Source organism: Choloepus didactylus, chromosome 5 (assembly GCF_015220235.1).
Source record: "Choloepus didactylus isolate mChoDid1 chromosome 5, mChoDid1.pri, whole genome shotgun sequence".
NCBI lineage: Eukaryota > Metazoa > Chordata > Mammalia > Pilosa > Megalonychidae > Choloepus > Choloepus didactylus.
This window is the reverse complement of record NC_051311.1, coordinates 119,820,432-119,843,355: the sequence shown is the minus strand read 5'-3', so window position 1 is coordinate 119,843,355 and position 22,924 is coordinate 119,820,432. Positions and strand designations below refer to the sequence as shown.

The window sequence follows — 22,924 nt, the reverse complement described above, 5'->3', positions numbered from 1 at the left end:
AATCATAAAATGAACGATTTCAGAAAAAATAATTATAGAAGAAAAAATCTTTTTAATCTAAATTTCATCAAAATACTGCCTTAGTAAGAAAAATTCAGTGGTACCTGGGCTCCTTCATTATCCAAATATGAGTATTTTGAAAATTAAACATCTCTTCCTTAATTTTTACTAATAGAAAAGCATTCCTAAAAAATAACTTTTTGATAGTTTCTTTCCAGTTTATTTTCTAATTCTTTCTTTAGCTTAAATCATTTATCACTGTTTTTTATAAAGTCAGGTCTAGGGCAAAAAGGCTGCAATCTTGGTGGAAGGGATGGCCAAGTACCTTTACGGAACAATTTTACAAAGCAGTCATTATAATCTTAGAATGCTACATGCCATGAGACCTTTCTGTTAACCTAAACTATTCAGTAAACATCTAAAAGCAGTCTTAGAATAGTAGCATTTAGAGAGTGAAATAAAAACAACAGGCTGCAGTGGGGAATGAAGAAGCGGGATTAGATATGCCTTGCTTTAGATATCAGGGAGGACACAAGTGGACTTTCCACAACAACTGGGGTACAGATTCTGGTGATTTTATTGTGTTAAAAAAAAAAAATCCAGAAGGCTGGGGGAATTCAGATATATTAGAGCTAGAGAACTTAGTTATATACTAGCAATAAAAATAAGGAGAGTCAAGGCGAACAGAGTAGGATACAGGGAGGGCTAATCAGAAGTCAGGAATAAGAAGGAAAGAAGGCATAAGGAAACACTGAAGCAGCAAAGGTGGACACAATAAAAAGGTAGAGAACAGTGAGGCCAAGAATGGGAAAGGCAGGGAACGATCATGTGGAAATATTATGATAGAACATCCTTCCCAAATTATTCTGATATTTTTAGATTTCAAATAATTTCCAAAGGCTCTTTGACAGATCGGTAGTAGGGAAAGATGAAGAATGCCAGATAGAGTTCTCTGACCTTCTTCCTGGTGAGCATCTCTCTTGGCTTCTGCTTGCTGGACTTTCCTGACAGCATGGCCCCCAAACACCAGTCTTCTCTCCTGCCTCAAACGAAGAAAGTAAAGCTGCTTCCTGCCCCCAAGCCAGAGGAAACATCAGCCACTCTGGACTTGCCAAAAGGAGAAAAAGAACACAGGAAGCAACTGAACATATTGATGAAGTACAAAATGAAACAGACAGACTTAATGAACAAGCCAGTGAGGAGATTTTGAAAGTAGAACAGAAATATAATAAACTCTGCCAACCATTCTTTCAGAAGAGGTCAGAATTGATCACCAAAATCCCAAATTTTCGGATAATAACATTTGTCAACCATCCACAAGTGTCTGCACTTCTTGGAGAGGAGGATGAAGAGGCACTGCATTATTTGACCAGAGGTGAAGTGACTGAATTTGAAGATATTAAATCAGGTTACAGAATAGATTTTTATTTTGCTGAAAATCCTAACTTCAAAAATAAAGTTCTCTTCAAAGAATTTCATCTGAATGAGAATGGTGATCCATCCTCAAAGTCGACTGAAATCAAATGGAAATCTGAAAAGGACTTGATGAAACGTCCAAGTCAACACAGAATAAAGCCAGCAGGAAGAGGCAGCATGAAGAACCAGAAAGCTTATTTACCTGGTGTACTGACCATTCTGATGCAGGTGCAGATGAGGTAGGAGAGGTCATAAAAGATGATATTTGGCCAAATCCATTACAGTACTATTTGGTTCCTGATATGGATGATGAAGAACGGGAAGGAGAAGATGATGATGATAATGATGAACAAGAAGGAGGATTGGAAGATATTGATGAAGGGGATGAGGATGAAGGGGAAGAAGAAGAAGATGATGATCAGGGAGAGGAAGGAGAGGAGGATGAAGGAGAAGATGACTAATAGAACGTTGATGGATTCCAACTTTCCCTTTTTAATTTTCTCCAGTCCCCGGGAGCAAGTTGCATTCTCTTTTTTTCTTTTCCCCTCTTGTGCTCAGTCACCCTGCTTTTGAGATCTCTTTTCTCTCCTTTACACCATGGTTCTCAACTTATTTTGGGGGAAATACCTTGAGCAGAATACAGTGGGAAAAGAATCTCTACCCATTTCTGTTCCAAATTCATTTTTATCCCTTCCTGTCTCAACAACAACAAAAAAACTTTATGGAATCAACACACCACCGTGCTCTGTGGGAAAAAATAAAAACCTTCTGCTTCCTTCACTCTGCTGGAAGTTGGAGGGTGCTAGGCCCCTGTGTAGTAGTGCATAGAATTCTAGCTTTTTTCCTCCTTTCTCTATATATTGGGCTCAGAGACTACACTGTGTCTCTATGTGAATATGGACAGTTAGCATTTACAAACATGTATCCATCTACTTTCTCTTGTTTAAAAAAACAAAAAAAAACCTTTAAAAAATGGGGTTATAGAAGGTCAGCAAAGGGTGGGTTTCAGATGTTTGGGTGGGTTAAGTGGGCATTTTGACAACATGGCTTCTTCTTTGGCATGTTTAATTGTGATGTTTAATGGACATCCTTGCAGTTTAAGATGACACTTTTTTAAAATAAAATTCTCTCCTAATGATGATTTGCCCTGCCACTCGATGGGAGAATCAGCAGAACCTATAGGATCTTATTTGGAATTGACATTTCTCTATTGTAATTTTGTTCCTGTTTATTTTTAAATTTTCTTTTTGTTTCACTGGAAAGAAAAGATGCTCAGTTTTAAATGTTAAAAGTGTACAAGTTGCTTTGTTACAATAAAACTAAATGTGTAAAAAAAAAAAATGCCAAATAGACTGAAATAAAGAAAAATATGCCAAGATTTGGGAGTGAGCCTACCTCACTGATTCTTATTCAATGCAATATTTATTGAACAAGTCACTGAATTAGGTACAAAGGATATAAACAATGCAGTCTGAGAATGTGAAGGGAAGGGAGACTTTAAGATAAGGACACTAAGCTAGCCTTAACTCTTGTCTCTGGCATTACTGTTTGTTTCTGAGGAAATTACTCCTGATAAGGGAAAGTATTCAAACAATAGCTGGAAAACAAGGTGGTAAGGATATTCCTGAAGAGGCTCAAAAATCAGGTAAGTTTTTAAAAGTTCAGTCTCTCAAATTCCTCCTAGCCCTAATTCTAACACATCAAAAAATTAAATACTGAAATCAAATAATAAGGTCTACATATACTACTATTATACTACTAGTTAATTTCAAGTGATAATTTAGAAAATAGAAGAACTTCAGTTGGTGATAAGATTAGGAAGGGTGCTAGGACTCTTAACAAAGAACAGCTATAATGCCCTAGGAGAAGGGCTGCAACACTGTTGCCCAACAGAGGCACAGATAAATCCTACCATGGAGAAGGGAATGGTAAAAGGAAATAATCCTCTAACCCTGAGGGAGAAAAAGGAACTATCCCTTAGTCCTGGGCCCAAGATACCTTACCAATTCCTTTAAAGGTCTCCTTCCACTGGGAGAGAGAACCATCCCACTCAAGACTTGCCGAAGATACAAAGTGGAATATGGCTTCCCCAGGAAGAAGCAGAATTGCCAAAAATGCCCCACCTCCAAAAACCAAGCACAAAGAACCTGCCTAAAACTGAGGTTGAACCAGGAAAACTGAGAACTCTCTTGCTTCATACCACCAAACCAGCAAGCACTGAATAACAAGCATCAGCAGTCTACTGCTAAGGAAGAGGAAAGACTGTGGGGTAAGACCAACTTGGCTGCACAGGCATATAAAGAAATTTTAGGATGTATTTTCAACATTGAGAAAAACCCTCTCTGGCATTCCAACCTCAACCCAAAGCATAACGTAATGTAGAAGAATTTGAAGTCTGCGGTAAACTAAGGGTAACAACAGCAAGAACAAAATACAAACCCAACTCGGCTCTTGTCTAAATTGACTCAACTCTCCAAATTAACAGCCTAGAAGAACAAGAGTGCCCTTTTCTAAGCATAAATGACAATTAACTCAGAATCTACTGTTCAACCCATGATATAGTTGAGGAGACTATAAATGATACATTTTTCTTATTTCTAACCACTCTAAAAGATAACCAACTGCTTAAAACAAAAGTAGTAGCAATGTATAATGAGTTTTCACCAAATGTAAAAAGACAGGAGCACAAAATAGCAAAAAAGAGAGTAGGGAAGAATTGGAAGTATATTGTTATAAGGTTCTTACACTATATTGAAGTAGTAAAACAATATTTGAAGAGAGTCTGTGATAATTTAAGATGTATATTGTACTCTAGGGTACTACTAAAATTTTGTAAAGAGATCTAAATAATAGGACAATAATGGAGAAAAAATGGAGAATATAAAACAAGCTCTCCTACTTGGTGACTAAATTTCTCCAGACTCAGTCTGCAGCCAATAAACCAAGGATATCTACCCAGTTTTTTCAGCTCATCCATTCTTACAGAACATGATTTCCTTCCAGACCTTCACTATCTACTCACACACATAGTTATTTACTTAAAGTAAAGGTATAAAAGTTAGGATTAGCTGCTTGAAGGCTATAGAACAACTTTGTAAAAGTTACCAAACCTACTTCCAAAGTTTTATTCCTCTCAATATTTATAATCCCACAATTTTAAATTTCTAATTCAGCGTGCCTAAACATAACCCCCTAATCTCCTATGACTCCTTTGCCTATTTATCTGTCTCCAAAATTAAACACAGCCACTCATCTTCCTTCTGTTACTATTCTCTCAAGTTACACACAGCTTACTACCAGCTGGTTTGGTTTAACATTCCCCTTTTCCATTTTTTGGTTAATTCTCTACTGTAACCTCTAGTGCGGCATTAGGTCTCCTGGATCTTTAATTTCTTTCCATTTTTCACTACCAATCATTCTAGGTTCCTAGTTCCCAAACTGGTTTACTCCCAGGATGCTCATTCTTTGATCTCAAAGGCTACCATAATATCAGTCTTTCTAAAGTACTATCCTTTGTACTATCCCTTGCCTTTTTAAATATCCCCATTAGGACTCTAAAATCTTTAGCCTGAATCCAGGTCCCAATTTACCTTCTCTTAAACCTACCTGACATGACTCCCACTGTTCCACACTTGTACTTTTACACATGTTCATTCATTCCCTTGAAGGATTTGCTATAACCCATCTCAATCTCCTGAAACCTATATATAATCCAAGATGTCACCTTAATTTCTATGAAGACTTCTCCATCAACCTTTTAGGAATGATGTCACCATCCTCTGAATTCTTATGTCTGTTAGATGACCTTTACCTAACAATTTTATGAATGAATAAATGAATGAATTTTGATACCTTTAATAAATATGAAACAGATTAGAGAACAAATTTTGTGAGAATAAACAAAGGAACTGTATTTTAAAAATAACAGATAAAAGAAAGATTCCATAATTTCTTTACAAATGAACATTACAGAAGGTCAAAGAAATCTTCCATCAATGCGTTCAATGCAGTACATGAAATTCATCTTTCTTTTTAAAAAAGATCTATATTTACAGACCATGTCACAACAAAGTTCTTAATATTAGGTAATTTTGAAATTCTTTACTAATTGACACAAATGAGTAACCTGAAAAGAGAAATTTGGGTCTGGAAGATTTCAGTTACTTAAAAGAAAAGTTATTGACTGATGTAATTTCAGTTGGATGTGACTGAATCTGACTGATTTAGTCCTTTCCCCTTTCGAGGCCTATCTTCACTGTGCAGCTGACTGTATTGATCTGATTCACTGCCTAATTACAGGGTGTGTCTAACCGTTTTCATTCAAATCAGAACCCCTCCTCCACTTGCTATTTTTTATACAGAACATAGTCATTTTCACCTATTTCAATTTTATCAACTCACAGTACACAACTGGTTGCCTATTTCTGAACTAAATCACACTTAAGAGTCCTTTGCTTCATTTATTATGTTAGTGCTAAAAAAAGACACATGTTCACACACAAAGAATGCATGACCAATTCTACAATACAGTCACATAATTAATAAGGTCACACTTTCAATAGTATAGTATATTCAAGAGGTAATTGTCAAACTCTCTAACTTGCTCTTCTAGTCAACAATAATACTTTAAACTTGCGTAAGTAAATACAGTTATACATTAAATACCTCATAAAACATGTCTCAGATTTCTGAATTTCACCTTTTAAAGAAACCACAGAGTACCCAGATAAGGTTCCAAGGAAAACCATAAAGAATTAAAAAATTGGAAAGAAAGGCTGAAGAAACTGGGTAATTCATTTTTAAAATTTTTTTCTAAATAACTTTCACTCTCTTTCATCATAGAACTCAAGTTACAGTACAATAACAAACTTTGGTTAAATAACAGCATATTCTTGCTTAGGATAAAATTAAATATCTTTTTCTTACTCCCTTGCTATGGTCTCTTTGAAATGTTCTTTTATTGTATGTTTGTTTTCTTTTTAACTTTTTTTTCATACAGTTGATTTGAAAAAAGGAGGGAAAGTTAAAAAAAAAAAAAAAAGAAAAAAGACAAACAAGGAAAAAAAAAAAAAAAAAAAAAAAAAAAAAAAAAAAAAAAAAACGATGTAGTGCCCCTTTGAGGAGCCTGTGGAGAATGCAGGGGTATTCGCCTACCCCACCTCCATGGTTGCTAACATGACCACAGACATAGGGGACTGGTGGTTTGATGGGTTGAGCCCTCTACCATAAGTTTTACCCTTGGGAAGACGGTTGCTGCAAAGGAGAGGCTAGGCCTCCCTGTATTTGTGCCTAAGAGTCTCCTCCTGAATGCCTCTTTGTTGCTCAGATGTGGCCCTCTCTCTCTGGCTAAGCCAACTTGAAAGGTGAAATCACTGCCCTCCCCCCTACGTGGGATCAGACACCCAGGGAAGTGAATCTCCCTGGCAACGTGGAATATGACTCCCGGGGAGGAATGTAGACCCGGCATCGTGGGATGGAGAACATCTTCTTGACCAAAAGGGGGATGTGAAAGGAAATGAAATAAGCTTCAGTGGCAGAGAGATTCCAAAACAAGCCGAGAGATCACTCTGGTGGGCACTCTTACGCACACTTTAGACAACCTTTTTTAGGTTCTAAAGAATTGGGGTAGCTGGTGGTGGATACCTGAAACTATTAAACTACAACCCAGAACACATGAATCTCGAAGACAGTTGTATAAAAATGTAGCTTATGAGGGGTGACAGTGGGATTGGGAATGCCATAAGGACCAAACTCCACTTTGTCTAGTTTATGGATCGATGTGTAGAAAAGCAGGGGAAGCAAACAAACAGACAAAGGTACCTAGTGTTCTTTTTTACTTCAATTGCTCTTTTTCACTCTAATTATTATTCTTGTTATTTTTGTGTGTGTGCTAATGAAGGTGTCAGGGATTGATTTAGGTGATGAATGTACAACTATGTAATGGTACTGTAAACAATCGAAAGTACAATTTGTTTTGTATGACTGCGTGGTATGTGAATATATCTCAATAAAATGATTATTAAAAAAAAAAAATAAATAAATTTGGAGATTGCTTTTCTTTTCTAAAAAAAAAAAAAAAAAAAACCAATTGGGAGAGGCGGGGCAAGATGGCGGACTGGTGAGCTGTATGTTTTAGTTACTCCTCCAGGAAAGTAGGTAGAAAGCCAGGAACTGCGTGGACTGGACACCACAGAGCAATCTGACTTTGGGCATACTTCATACAACACTCATGAAAACATCGAACTGCTGAGATCAGCGAAATCTGTAAGTTTTTGCGGCCAGGGGACCCGCACCCCTCCCTGCCAGGCTCAGTCCCGTGGGAGGAGGGGCTGTCAGCTCCGGGAAGGAGAAGGGAGAACTGCAGTGGCAGCTCTTATAGGAAACTCATTCTGCTCATCCAAACTCCAACCATAGATAGACTGAGACCAGACACCAGAGAATCTGAGAGCAGCCAGCCCAGCAGAGAGGAGACGGGCATAGAAAAAAACAACACGAAAAACTCCAAAATAAAAGCAGAGGATTTTTGGAGTTCTGGTGAACATAGAAAGGGGAAGGGCAGAGTTCAGGCCCTGAGGCTCATATGCAAATCCAGAAGAAAAGCTGATCTCTCTGCCTTGTGGACCTTTCCTTAATGGACCTAATTGCTTTGTCTCTTAGCATTTCAATAACCCATTAGATATCTGAGGAGGGCCCTTTTTTTTTTTTAATCCTTTTTTCTTTTTCTAAAACAATTACACTAAGAAGCCCAATGCAGAAAGCTTCAAAGACTTGCAATTTGGGCACATCAAGACAAGAGCAGAACTAAGAGAGCTCTGAGACAAAAGGCAACAATCCAGTGGCTGAGAAAATTCACTAAACACCACAACTTCCCAAGAAAAGGGGGGTGTCTCCTCACAGCCATCATCCTGGTGGAGAGGAAACACTCCTGCCCGTCGCCAGCCCCATAGCCCAGAGCTGCCCGAAACAACCCAGTGTGACAGAAGTGCTTCAAATAACAGGCACACACCACAAAACTGGGTGTGGACATTAGCCTTCCCTGCAACCTCAGCTGATTATCCCAGGGTTGGGAAGGTAGAGCAGTGTGAATTAACAAAGCCCCATTCAGCCATCATTTCAGCAGACTGGGAGCCTCCCTACACAGCCCAGCAGCCCAGAACTGCCCTGGGGGGACGGCACTCACTTGTGACATAGCACAGTCATCCCTCAACAGAGGACCCGGGGTGCACAGCCTGGAAGAGGGGCCCACTTGCAAGTTTCAGGAGCCGTACGCCAATACCAAGGACTTGTAGGTCAGTGGCAGAGACATACTGTGGCAGGACTGAACTGAAGAATTAGACTATTGCAGCAGCTTTAAAAGTTTAGGATCACCAGGGAGATTTAATTGTTAGAGCCACCCCCCCTCCCTGACTGCCCAGAAACACGCCCCATATACAGGGCAGGCAACACCAACTACACACGCAAGCTTGGTACACCAATTGGACCCCACAAGACTCACTCCCCACTCACCAAAAAGGCTAAGCAGGGGAGAACTGGCTTGCGGAGAACAGGTGGCTCGTGGACGCCACCTGCTGGTTAGTTAGAGAAAGTGTACTCCACGAAGCTGTAGATCTGATAAATTAGAAATAAGGACTTCAATTCGTCTACAAATCCTAAAAGAACCCTATCAAGTTCAGCAAATGCCAAGAGGCCAAAAACAACAGAAAATCATAAAGCATATGAAAAAACCAGATGATATGGATAACCCAAGCCCAAGCACCCAAATCAAAAGACCAGAAGAGACACAGCACCTAGAGCAGCTACTCAAAGAACTAAAGATGAACAATGAGACCATAGTACGGGATACAAAGGAGATCAAGAAGACCCTAGAAGAGCATAAAGAAGACATTGCAAGACTAAATAAAAAAATGGATGATCTTATGGAAATTAAAGAAACTGTTGACCAAATTAAAAAGATTCTGGACACTCATAGTACAAGACTAGAGGAAGTTGAACAACGAATCAGTGACCTGGAAGATGACAGAATGGAAAATGAAAGCATAAAAGAAAGAATGGGGAAAAAAATTGAAAAAATCAAAATGGACCTCAGGGATATGACAGATGATATGAAACGTCCGAATATAAGACTCATTGGTGTTCCAGAGGGGGAAGAAAAGGGTAAAGGTCTAGGAAGAGTATTCAAAGAAATTGTTGGGGAAAACTTCCCAAATCTTCTAAACAACATAAATACACAAATCATAAATGATCAGCGAACTCCAAATAGAATAAATCCAAATAAACCCACTCCGAGACATAATCTGATCACACTGTCAAACACAGAAGAGAAGGAGCAAGTTCTGAAAGCAGCAAGAGAAAAGCAATTCACCACATACAAAGGAAACAGCATAAGACTAAGTAGTGACTACTCAGCAGCCACCATGGAGGCGAGAAGGCAGTGGCATGACATATTTAAAATTCTGAGTGAGAAAAATTTCCAACCAACAATACTTTGTGCAGCAAAGCTCTCCTAAAAATTTGAGGGAGAGCTTAAATTTTTCACAGACAAACAAATGCTGAGAGAATTTGCTAACAAGAGACCTGCCCTACTGGAGATACTAAAGGGAGCCCTAATGACAGAGAAACAAAGAAAGGACAGAGAGACTTAGAGAAAGGTTCAGTACTAAAGAGATTCGGTATGCGTACAATCAAGGATATTAATAGAGAGAGGGGAAAAATATGACAAACATAAACCAAAGGATAAGATGGCCGATTCAAGAAATGCCTTCACGGTTATAATGTTGAATGTAAATGGATTAAACTCCCCAATCAAAAGATATAGATTCGCAGAATGGATCAAAAAAAATGAACCATCAATATGTTGCATACAAGAGACTCATCTTAGACACAGGGACACAAAGAAACTGAAAGTGAAAGGATGGAAAAAAATATTTCATGCAAGCTACAGCCAAAAGAAAGCAGGTGTAGCAATATTAATCTCAGATAAAATAGACTTCAAATGCAGGGATGTTTTGAGAGACAAAGAAGGCCACTACATACTAATAAACGGGGCAATTCAGCAAGAAGAAATAACAATCGTAAATGTCTATGCACCCAATCAAGGTGCCACAAAATACATGAGAGAAACACTGGAAAAACTAAGGGAAGCAATTGATGTTTCCACAATAATTGTGGGAGACTTCAACACATCACTCTCTCCTATAGATAGATCAACCAGACAGAAGACCAATAAGGAAACTGAAAACCTAAACAATCTGATAAATGAATTAGATTTAACAGACATATACAGGACATTACATCCCAAATCACCAGGATACACATACTTTTCTAGTGCTCATGGAACTTTCTCCAGAATAGATCATATGCTGGGATATAAAACAAGCCTCAATAAATTTAAAAAGATTGAAATTATTCAAAGCACATTCTCTGACCACAATGGAATACAATTAGAAGTCAATAACCATCAGACACTTAGAAAATTCACAAATACCTGGAGGTTAAACAACACACTCCTAAACAATCAGTGGGTTAAAGAAGAAATAGGAAGAGAAATTGCTAAATATATACAGACGAATGAAAATGAGAACACAACATACCAAAACCTATGGGATGCAGCAAAAGCAGTGCTGAGGGGGAAATTTATAGCACTAAATGCATATATTAAAAAGGAACAAAGAGCCAAAAACAAAGAACTAATGGATCACCGGAAGAAGCTAGAAAATGAACAGCAAATCAATCCTAAACCAAGTAGAAGAAAAGAAATAACAAGGATTAAAGCAGAAATAAATGACATAGAGAACAAAAAAACAATAGAGAGGATAAATATCACCAAAAGTTGGTTCTTTGAGAACATCAACAAGATTGACAAGCCCCTAGCTAGACTGACAAAATCAAAACGAGAGAAGACCCATATAAACAAAATAATGAATGAAAAAGGTGACATAACTGCAGATCCTGAAGAAATTAAAAAAATTATAAGAGGATATTATGAACAACTGTATGGCAACAAACTGGACAATGTAGAAGAAATGGACAATTTCCTGGAAACATATGAACAACCTAGACTGACCAGAGAAGAAATAGAAGACCTCAACCAACCCATCACAAGCAAAGAGATGCAGTCAATCATCAAAAATCTTCCCACAAATAAATGCCCAGGGCCAGATGGCTTCACAGGGGAATTCTACCAAACTTTCCAGAAAGAACTGACACCAATCTTACTCAAACTCTTTCAAAACATTGAAGAAAATGGAACACTACCTAACTCATTTTATGAAGCTAACATCAATCTAATACCAAAACCAGGCAAAGATGCTGCAAAAAAGGAAAACTACCGGCCGATCTCCCTAATGAATATAGATGCAAAAATCCTCAACAAAATACTTGCAAATCGAATCCAAAGACACATTAAAAAAATCATACACCATGACCAAGTGGGGTTCATTCCAGGCATGCAAGGATGGTTCAACATAAGAAAATCAATCAATGTATTACAACACATTAACAAGTCAAAAGGGAAAAATCAAATGATCATCTCAATAGATGCTGAAAAAGCATTTGATAAAATCCAACATCCCTTTTTGATAAAAACACTTCAAAAGGCAGGAATTGAAAGAAACTTCCTCAATATGATAAAGAGCATATATGAAAAACCCACAGCCAGCATATTACTCAACGGTGAGAGACTGAAAGCCTTCCCTCTAAGATCAGGAACAAGACAAGGATGCCCGCTGTCACCACTGTTATTCAACATTGTGCTGGAAGTGCTAGCCAGGGCAATCTGGCAAGACAAAGAAATACAAGGCATCCAAATTGGAAAAGAAGAAGTAAAACTGTCATTGTTTGCAGATGATATGATCTTATATCTAGAAAACCCTGAGAAATCGACGATACAGCTACTAGAGCTAATAAACAAATTTAGCAAAGTAGCGGGATACAAGATCAATGCACATAAGTCAGTAATGTTTCTATATGCTAGAAATGAACAAATTGAAGAGACACTCAAGAAAAAGATACCATTTTTAATAGCAACTAAAAAAATCAAGTACCTAGGAATAAACTTAACCAAAGATGTAAAAGACCTATACAAAGAAAACCACATAACTCTACTAAAGAAATAGAAGGGGACCTTAAAAGATGGAAAAATATTCCATGTTCATGGATAGGAAGACTAAATGTCATTAAGATGTCAATTCTACCCAAACTCATCTACAGATTCAATGCCAACCCAATCAAAATTCCAACAACCTACTTTGCAGACTTGGAAAAGCTAGTTATCAAATTTATTTGGAAAGGGAAGATGCCTCGAATTGCTAAAGACACTCTAAAAAAGAAAAACAAAGTGGGAGGACTTACACTCCCTGACTTTGAAGCTTATTATAAAGCCACAGTTGCCAAAACAGCATGGTACTGGCACAAAGACAGACATATAGATCAATGGAATAGAATTGAGAATTCAGAGATAGACCCTCAGATCTATGGCTGACTGATCTTTGATAAGGCCCCCAAAGTCACTGAACTGAGTCATAATGGTCTTTTCAACAAATGGGGCTGGGAGAGTTGGATATCCATATCCAAAAGAATGAAAGAGGACCCCTACCTCACCCCCTACACAAAAATTAACTCAAAATGGATGAAAGATCTCAATATAAAAGAAAGTACCATAAAATTCCTAGAAGATAATGTAGGAAAACATCTTCAAGACCTTGTATTAGGCGGCCACTTCCTAGACTTTACACCCAAAGCACAAGCAACAAAAGAAAAAATAGATAAATGGGAACTCCTCAAGCTTAGAAGTTTCTGCACCTCAAAGGAATTTCTCAAAAAGGTGAAGAGGCAGCCAACTCAATGGGAAAAAAATTTTGGAAACCATGTATCTGACAAAAGACTGATATCTTGCATATATAAAGAAATCCTACAACTCAATGACAATAGTACAGACAGCCCAATTATAAAATGGGCAAAAGATATGAAAAGACAGTTCTCTGAAGAGGAAATACAAATGGCCAAGAAACACATGAAAAAATGTTCAGCTTCACTAGCTATTAGAGAGATGCAAATTAAGACCACAATGAGATACCATCTAACACCGATTAGAGTGGCTGCCATTAAACAAACAGGAAACTACAAATGCTGGAGGGGATGTGGAAAAATTGGAGCTCTTATTCATTGTTGGTGGGACTGTATAATGGTTCAGCCACTCTGGAAGTCAGTCTGGCAGTTCCTTAGAAAACTAGATATAGAGTTACCATTCGATCCAGTGATTACACTTTTCGGTATATACCCGGAAGGTCGGAAAGCAGTGACACGAACAGATATCTGCACGCCAATGTTCATAGCAGCATTATTCACAATTGCCAAGAGATGGAAACAACCCAAATGTCCTTCAACAGATGAGTGGATAAATAAAATGTGGTATATACACACGATGGAATACTACACGGCAGTAAGAAGGAACAATCTCGTGAAACATATGACAACATGGATGAACCCTAAAGACATAATGCTGAGTGAAATAAGCCAGGCACAAAAAGAGAAATATTATATGCTACCACTAATGTGAACTTTGAAAAATGTAAAACAAATGGTTTATAATGTAGAATGTAGGGGAACTAGCAATAGAGAGCAATTAAGGAAGGGGGAACAATAATCCAAGAAGAACAGATAAGCTATTTAACGTTCTGGGGATGCCCAGGAATGACTATAGTCTGTTAATTTCTGATGGATATAGTAGGAACAAGTTCACAGAAATGTTGCTATATTAGGTAACTTTCTTGGGGTAAAGTAGGAACATGTTGGAAATTAAGCAGTTATCTTAGGTTAGTTGTCTTTTTCTTACTCCCTTGTTATGGTCTCTTTGAAATGTTCTTTTATTGTATGTTTGTTTTCTTTTTAACTTTTTTTTCATACAGTTGATTTAAAAAAGAAGGGAAAGTTAAAAAAAAAAAAAAGAAAATCAAGGAAAAAAAGATGTAGTGCCCCCTTGAGGAGCCTGTGGAGAATGCAGGGGTATTTGCCTACCCCACCTCGATGGTTGCTAACATGACCACAGATATAGGGGACTGGTGGTTTGATGGGTTGAACCCTCTACCATAGGTTTTACCCTTGGGAAGACTGTTGCTGCAAAGGAGAGGCTAGGCCTCCCTATGGTTGTGCCTAAGAGCCTCCTCCCGAATGCCTCTTTGTTGCTCAGATGTGGCCCTCTCTCTCTGGCTAAGCCAACTTGAAAGGTGAAATCACTGCCCTCCCCGCTACGTGGGATCAGAAACCCAGGGGAGTGAATCTCCCTGGCAACGTGGAATATGACTCCCGGGGAGAAATGTAGACCTGCCATCGTGGGACGGAGAACATCTTCTTGACCAAAAGGGGGATGTGAAAGGAAATGAAATAAGCTTCAGTGGCAGAGAGATTCCAAAAGGAGCCGAGAGGTCACTCTGGTGGGCACTCTTACGCACAATTTAGACAACCCTTTTTAGGTTCTAAAGAACTGGGGTAGTTGGTGGTGGATACCTGAAACTATCGAACTACAAGCTGGAACCCATGAATCTTGAAGACAATTGTATAAAAATGTAGCTTATGAGGGGTGACAATGGGATTGGGAAAGCCATAAGGACCACACTCCACTTTGTCTAGTTTATGGATGGATGAGAAGAAAAATAGGGGAAGGAAACAAACAGACAAAGGTACCCAGTGTTCTTTTTTACTTCAATTGCTCTTTTTCACTCTAATTATTATTCTTGTTATTTTTGTGTGTGTGCTAATGAAGGTGTCAGGGATTGATTTAGGTGATGAATGTACAACTATGTAATGATACTGTGAACGATCGAAAATGCGATTTGTTTTGTATGACTGCGTGGTATGTGAATATATCTCAATAAAATGAAGATTAAAAAAAGGCAAAAAAAAAAAAAAAAAACCAATTGGGTTAAATGAAAACAGATACTGTTATGGAATTGGCCATCTAATTTTCAGATAACAAAACATGCAAGGGAGCAAAGATTACAAGAACCCCTTCTTTGAAAATATGCAGGGCTTTTAAAGAGAAAAATTCAGATTTGACAATAAATAAATGACTTCTGAAAATTCTTGGAAGTCATTTCACTTATTTGTGTTCTAGTTTCTAACTAATTAAAATTGGTATAATCTAAAATTGCAGTTGATAAAAATAACAATTACAGATGGAAACAACAGTTTAATTCCGAATATAATCTTTATCCAGGAGTATGGATATAAATGAAGCATAAATGGAGAAACACTACATATATACGCACATATACATATATATATATGTATATATATATGTATTACGTATATATATGGTGTCAGAATGTTGACAGCACTTTCAAATATATATATGGTGTCAGAATGTTGACAGTACTTTCAAATGATACTTTAATGACTAAAACCTTAGATGGGTTGAGATAGCTACTCCTTCAACTGTCCCATTTAAAAGCAGTTTCATACTAAGCAAATTAAATCAGTAAATCACCAACCAATACATAAAATATTTATGAAAACAATTAAAATAATTGTGATAAAGACAAAGAAAAGCAGGGAGTAAAAACATGTTGGTCAAGAATCTACTATATTCCAGGTAGTATCGTTTTTAAATATTCACAATAACTCTATTATTCTGGTTTACCAGAGGAGAAAAAGAGGCTTAAGGAGACTGAATAACTTACCCACAGATAACATGTCTATCTGATACCAATAAATCACACAATGTCAGCAAAAACTGTTTTCAGGAATTTAAGACAGGCAAACATCAAAACAAGAAGGTCTAGAAAATTTATAAAATAAAAATTTATGGGGCTGAGAAGGCAGAGTTGCTGGTGTCTTCTGGTGCAAGTACCCAGCTTCAGGCATCTTCTTCCGAATCCCCTCCCCTCTCCCAGCTCCTCAAGCAGCAGACCATTCATCAAGGGTTTTGTATCTGAGGCCCAAAAGTTTTTTACGCAAGATGATGAATACCAACATCGATGATCTCTCGGCAGGAGTAGATGCAGTTAAGGAAGAAAATCTGAAGCTGAAATCAGAAAACCAAGTTCTTGGACAATATATAGCAAACCTCATGTCAGCTTCTAGTGTTTTTCAAACAACTGACACAAAAAGCAAAAGAAAGTAAGGGGTTGATATCCGTTCTGTTTTATGGAATTGCTGATTTTTTTTCTTTAAAATTTGAGTAGATTCCAAAAGTTACAGTACCTTTGTTTGTGGCTTCATTGAATATTTATGAAGATAATGGCAGATCTAGGTAAAAATTAAGAACTCTAAAAGTATAACTGGAGACTTCTATGAGTTTGTATATTAACTTAGTCTATGAAAACATGTAAATGTATTGACAGTAGAGACTTTATAATTAGAATTGCATATATTTATTAAAACTTGAAAATGAGTGTTTTATCAAATTTGCTTTGATTTATAAGTTTAGCACTGTCTTTTATTATAGGCTTCGTAAAAGATGATACAAGAAAACAACTACCATCTTGTAAAAAAGTGACCAAAATCATGTACTGAATGCACAGCTTTATGTACCCTGCCCACCATCTTGTGCCTTTTTTCTATTTGCCTCTTCCTTCTCATTTCCCTTCTCCTAAGGATAAACAGTTGGTTCCACATTTCTAAAAGTAATTTTAATAATTAATCATTTATGAAAATAACCTGAACTCATTGTTGAATTTAACCAAAATAAGGTAGTTTCTCAGCTACGACCTGTCATTTGTTATATTTAGTAACAAGATAGGACTGTTAGTTCCTTTTTGATAAACTGAAAACAGAGGCTATAAAAATGATTTTTCTTTGAAACTGAATTTTCAAATTTGGAAGATTTGTTGTTCAAACTTTCTTCTGCACAAAATGACCACTTGGTATCTAAAAAGATGAGCTCTGTGTGTGTGTGTGTGTGTGTGTGTGTGTGTGTGTGTGTGTGAGATGAGCTCTGGGGGTGTGTGTGTGTGTGTTTAAAATAGAAAATCTCAGAAAACTTAGAATGGAAAAAGTACCTGATAAACAGTAACCAACTCCAAATATTTTCACTGCAGATTTGTGTCATCCCTTACATAGATTAGGTCTTTAGGGGAATATGTATGAAAGTGGATTAAGTCTGACTAACTTTACGTAAGCCACATTTGGAAGAGAACAGTTACAAAGTATTTGGTCTCTTAAGGTTTATTTATGGTGCCCAGAAGACCAAGTTTGCAAAAACCCTTAAGAGTATGTTAGTATTAGAATGAATAAAATGGGAGGATTTTACATATGTACTAATTGACAATTTTTCTCAGTATTTTATCTTAGTAGTTCTTGCATTTTCTGTAAATCCAACTACTTGATTTGTAGAATTTTGGGCATCCTTTTACTCGAGTTTTTGGTAAGGGAATTTTGCAGAAGTAATGTTAAAATGCTAGTTATAATAGGAAAACAGATCCACTAATATAGCTTGTGGTTTTAGATCTGGGCCACTTTTAATCATGAAATAATAATCTCAATGTTTGTATTGGTGCAAGTAAAATTCAATAAATGACTTCAGCTGTATGAATATATAATAGTCGTACTGCAAACATTTGCATCCCTTTTGTGACCTAATTTACAAACATTTTAAAATTGTGTTGTGATTCTGCTTTGCTGTTTAATAATAAGCCATTTCAGAAAAAAAAAATTATATATGGGATCTAATGTAACTACTATAATGGTACAGAATTTAAAAAGATGTGACTGGGAAGATTAAAGCTCAAGAAACATAACAGAAATTGATCATCTATTACACTGAACTGACCAGACTAAACAAAATGTCACAGACTCAAGGTAGCTGTTGTCACAAAGGGAAATGTGAAAACCCAATGACACGCAGTGATGTGCTACTGCAAAAGTATTCCAAGTATTTAAACAATAAAGAGATTTTCACAGTCAAAGCAGAAGGACTATACCCTCCAAAAGAAAAACAAAATAATGAACAGTCAAGGAACTAGAATGAAAGTATTATTCACACATTTCATTTAAAAATATTATTTTTGATAGGGCATACAAAGATAGAGTTGTGCACTATAACTGTCTCTTTAAAAAGTCTAGGATTCCAGTCTATACCCTCCTCCAAAATACGCAATGATACTGTGAACCACTGATTGTATACTTTGGATGGACTGTATGGTGTACGAATATATCTCAATAAATTTACATTTAAAAAAAAAAAAGACTAGGATTATTTTAAGTACTTGATAATGCAGAATACGTAGAAACTATACAATAACAAAAACTGAAGCCAACAGGTCCGGGTTCCAAGCCTAACTCACTCACACTAACCATGTGATTTTTCACAAACAATCCATTCAAAAAATTGCTGACAGACTATACAGCATGCCAAGGATTATCCTGGCTCTTAAAATATAAAAATAAGTAAAACTCCATCATTAAGCTTACAGTCTGATAGGACAGTCAACTGAACACAAGTACAAATATGTTAACAGATGTCTGCATAAGCTGCTACTGAAGCACACTGGGGGGATAGGCAATCTTTGTTTGAAAAGTAGAAGAGACAGGGTTAAGGAAAGGATTAATGAAAGTGGTGATTCTGAAAGCAAGCCTTAAAAGATAAGTAGGAATTTAATAGGCAGAAAATAAGAGGAATGAAATTTGAGGTAGAAGGAAAGAAATTAACAAAGGTACAAGGGAATTTAAAAATAAAGTATAATACAATATGTTGGAAAATCCACATAGTTTGGTATGGTTGAAGCAAAGGGTACTTCCGAATAAATGACGGGGAACTAGACTTCCCTAGGGAATCTGAAAGGACTTAAGCAAATAGGTAACAAAATAAGTGTGTGATACATGAAGAGAGCTATGGATGTATGAAGTAGAGAGAAAAGTTAGAAGATTAGCTGCAAAAGTTTAAATGAAACAATAGGAAAGCCTAAACTGAGTCACTTGCAATGAAAATGGAGATGAATGTATAGAGTGCTATGAGATTTAAGAAAGTGAGCCAACAACTTACATACTGAATCTGAGGTGCCTGTAGGATCTCCTCAACTGCTAGGCATTTGGCTATCCCAATCAGAAACTAAGTAGAGAGAGCCTGGGTAGAATTAAAAATTTGGGACTCTTCAGCATTAATGCGGTAACTGAAGATATGCCAAAGAGCAGATTGCCAGGGAGTGTAGAGTAAGAAAAGAACCTTGACAGATCTTTAAAGAACACTAACATGTATAGAGAATACAGAGGTAGGAGGACTACAAAGGGACCACTTAGGGAGGTAGAACACCCAGGAGAATACCATGTCTTGAAAGCCAAAGAGAAGGAATCAATGGAGAAGCTAAAGATACAGAAGAGTGAGAAAATAATCAGAGTCAAGGGGGATGGGATCCAGATCATGAGGAAAAAGATTAGCTTTAGAAGGAAAAGGTAACACTTTTTCTACTGTTATGAAGAGAGGAGAGATGGGTGGTGGGAGAGAAATGGCTATAGATGCTGTTCTGGTTTCCTAATGCTGCTATTATGCAAAATAACATAAATGGATTGGCTTTTATAAAGGGGGTTTATTTGGTTACAAAGTTACAGTCTTAAGGCCATAAAGTGTCCAAGGTAAGGCCTCAACAACTGGGTACCCTTACTGAAGGACGGCCATTAGCATCCAGAAAACCTCTGTTAGCTCCGAAGGCACATGGCTGGCGTCTGCTTGCTCCCAGGTTGGGTTTCAAGATGGTGTGCTCCAAAATGCTGCTCTTGGGGCATTTTATCCTCTCTCAGCTGCAGCTTTTCTTCAAAATGTCACTCACAGCTGCTCTGCATCTGGGCCTGTGTAGCTCTTTTTAAAGTACTCCAGTGATCCAATAAAGACCCACCCCAAATGGGCAGGGCAACACCTCCATGGAAACACTCAAAGGATTCCAATCCAATCAACACTAATACATCTGCCTCCACAAGACTGCATCAAAGATAATGGTGTTTTGGGGGCCATAATATATCCAAACTGGCACAGATGTTGACAAGTTTATAGGTTAAGTGTCAAGAGTGTTGAGACATTTCTGTCTGCTGGCCTGTGTTTTCTGTATGAAGTACAAGGTGAGGTCATTTATTAAACATGAACGATGAAGGAGAAGAGATGACAGGGTCAAAAGCAAGAGAACAATGGAAACAGCTGCTGTCAGGAACGAATCTTCAAACTGAATGGGAAAACAAGAAAGGACTGCCAGACAACATTGAGGGCTTAGTTTATAACAATTAGGAACATTAAAAAAAATGCATAAATATCTATCAATGAATAAACTATTTATACTTCAACAAACATATCCTTTGGCCCTGATTAGCATTTTGTTGCTTAACTAGATGAAATTATGTACATAAAATTATTTATGCTAACTTAAGTTTCTTTTTGGGGGAAAAAATCTGATGTTTATTTCATCTGAATATACGTTTTCCCTAGTAAAGGATTCCTGAGCAAAAGTTTGTGTTAGGCTTTCATTTGCTATGGCCAACTGATCACAGGCATGTTTCTTTAATATTTAATTAACCTTTTCTTGTGCTTGATATAGGACTCTACTTAAAAGTTAAATTCATGAAATTAACTTACTTAATATTTTGTAAAAAAATGTTTGTTTTACTCATAATCCTACCAACCTAATAATATTATGTTCCTTTTTTTATTTCCTTCCAATCTTTAGTCACCTATATGTAACAATTTAGTAACTGTTTATGTTTAAAAACATGTTTTTTTATTCCTTTGTAATGATCTTGCAATTTTTAAGAGATGCATAATATTTTTTATCATGCTAACTTACTAGTTTATTGTCCTCTCCTTATGCAACATTTAAGAGTTCTTTTTAGTGTAATTTTATTAAGATATAGTCACACACCATACAAACCATCTGAAGTATACAATCAAAGGCTCACTGTATCATCACATATTTGTGCATTCTACACCATGGATTAATTTTAGAACATCTTCATTACTCCAGAAAAAGAAATAAAAATAAAAAAGAAAATCCAATCCTTCCCATACTCCATTCCCACCCCACCCCCATTACTGACCCATAGTATTGGTGTGGTACATTTGTCACTGTTGATGAAAGAATATTAAGATACTACTGTTAACTAAAGTCCATAGCTTGCAAGAAGTACATTTTTCCCCATATACCTCTCTATTATTAACTCCTTGTAATAGTGTCGAAAATTTGTTCTAGTTCATGAAAGAATTTTTTATATTTGTACAGTTAATCACAGTCATTGTCCACCACAAGGTTCACTGTGTTATCCAACTCCATGTTTTAACCTCCAGCTTTCCTTCTGGTGATATGCATGACTCTAAACTTCCTCTTTCCATCAGTCACCCACAGTTATTCTCACAATAACATGCTGCTGTCACCTCTATCCATTTCAAAACATTTAAGTTCAACCTAGTTAAACATGGTGTACATATTAAGCAACTGCTCCCCATTCTCTAACCTCAGTCTACATCCAGGTAACCTATTGTGCCAGTTCGATATATAATGTCCCCCAAAATGCCATTATCTTTGATGCAATCTTTTGTGACCAGACATATTAGTAATTAGATTTTGGAATCCTTTGGGTGTTTCCATGAAAATGTACCTCAATCAACTGTGGACAAGACCTCTGGTTGGATAATTTCCATGGAGGTGTTCCCCACCCATTCAGAGTGGGTCTGAATTAAATTACTGGAGCACTACATAAGCTCAGACAGAAAGAGCGAGCTTGCCACAGCCAAGAGGGACACTTTGAAGAATGCATGGAAGCTGAGAGAGTAGCTGCAGATGAGAGACAGTTTGAAGATGGCTGTTGAAAGCAGACTCTTGCTCCGGAGAAGCTAAGAGAGAATGCCCCAAGAGCAACTGAGAGTGACAGTTTGAAGAGGAGCTGCGGCCTAGAGAGAGGAACGTCCTGGGAGAAAGCCATTTTAAAACCAAAACTTGGAGGAGACACCAGCCACGTGCCTTCCCAGTTAACAGAGGTTTTCCAGATGCCATTGGCCATCCTCCACTGAAGGTACCTGATTGTTGATGTGTTACCTTGGAAACTTTATGGCCTTAAGACTATAACTGTGTAACCCAATAAATCCCTTTTATAAAAGCCAATCCATTTCTAGTGTTTCGCATTCTGGCAGCATTAGCAAACTAGAATACTTATATTCTATATTTTATGTTTACAAGTTCACATATTATAATTAGCTCATGTGAGTGAGAACAATCAGCAATTGTCTTTTTGTGTCTGACTTATTTCACGTAACAGAACATCCTCAAAGTTCATCCATGTTGTTGCATGCTTCAGGACTTCATCTGTTCTTACTGCTCTATACTATTCCATCCTATGTATATACCACACTTTGTTTCTCCATTCATTTGTTAATGGACACTTAGGTTGCGTCCATCTTTGGGTAATTATGAATAATGTCGCTGTGAACATCAGTGTGCAAATGTCTGTTCTCATCACTGCTTTGAGGTCTTCTGGGTATATAACGAGTAGGGGGACTGCTGGGTCATAAGGCAACTCCATACTTAAGCTTCCTGAGACA

General features: G+C 37.2%; 1 protein-coding gene and 1 pseudogene across 3 annotated transcripts in view; one reads left to right on the top strand and one right to left on the bottom strand.

Annotated features, from left to right (window-relative positions):
• The window catches only part of PHF14 (PHD finger protein 14), a 257,760-nt gene that overhangs the window by 86,542 nt on the left and 148,294 nt on the right, over positions 1-22,924 (bottom strand). Inside the window, exon 17 of one of the 3 annotated variants that reach the window (XM_037836791.1) lies at positions 15,545-16,435. The exons of the other annotated variants lie outside the window; for them this stretch is intronic. Within the exon in view, the coding sequence (XP_037692719.1) occupies positions 16,309-16,435 (127 nt within the window). The 3' untranslated portion in view covers positions 15,545-16,308. Of the gene's footprint in view, positions 1-15,544; positions 16,436-22,924 lie in introns of those variants that run through there. 3 annotated transcript variants of the gene reach the window in all.
• On the top strand, positions 1,001-1,877 carry LOC119534436 (annotated as a pseudogene).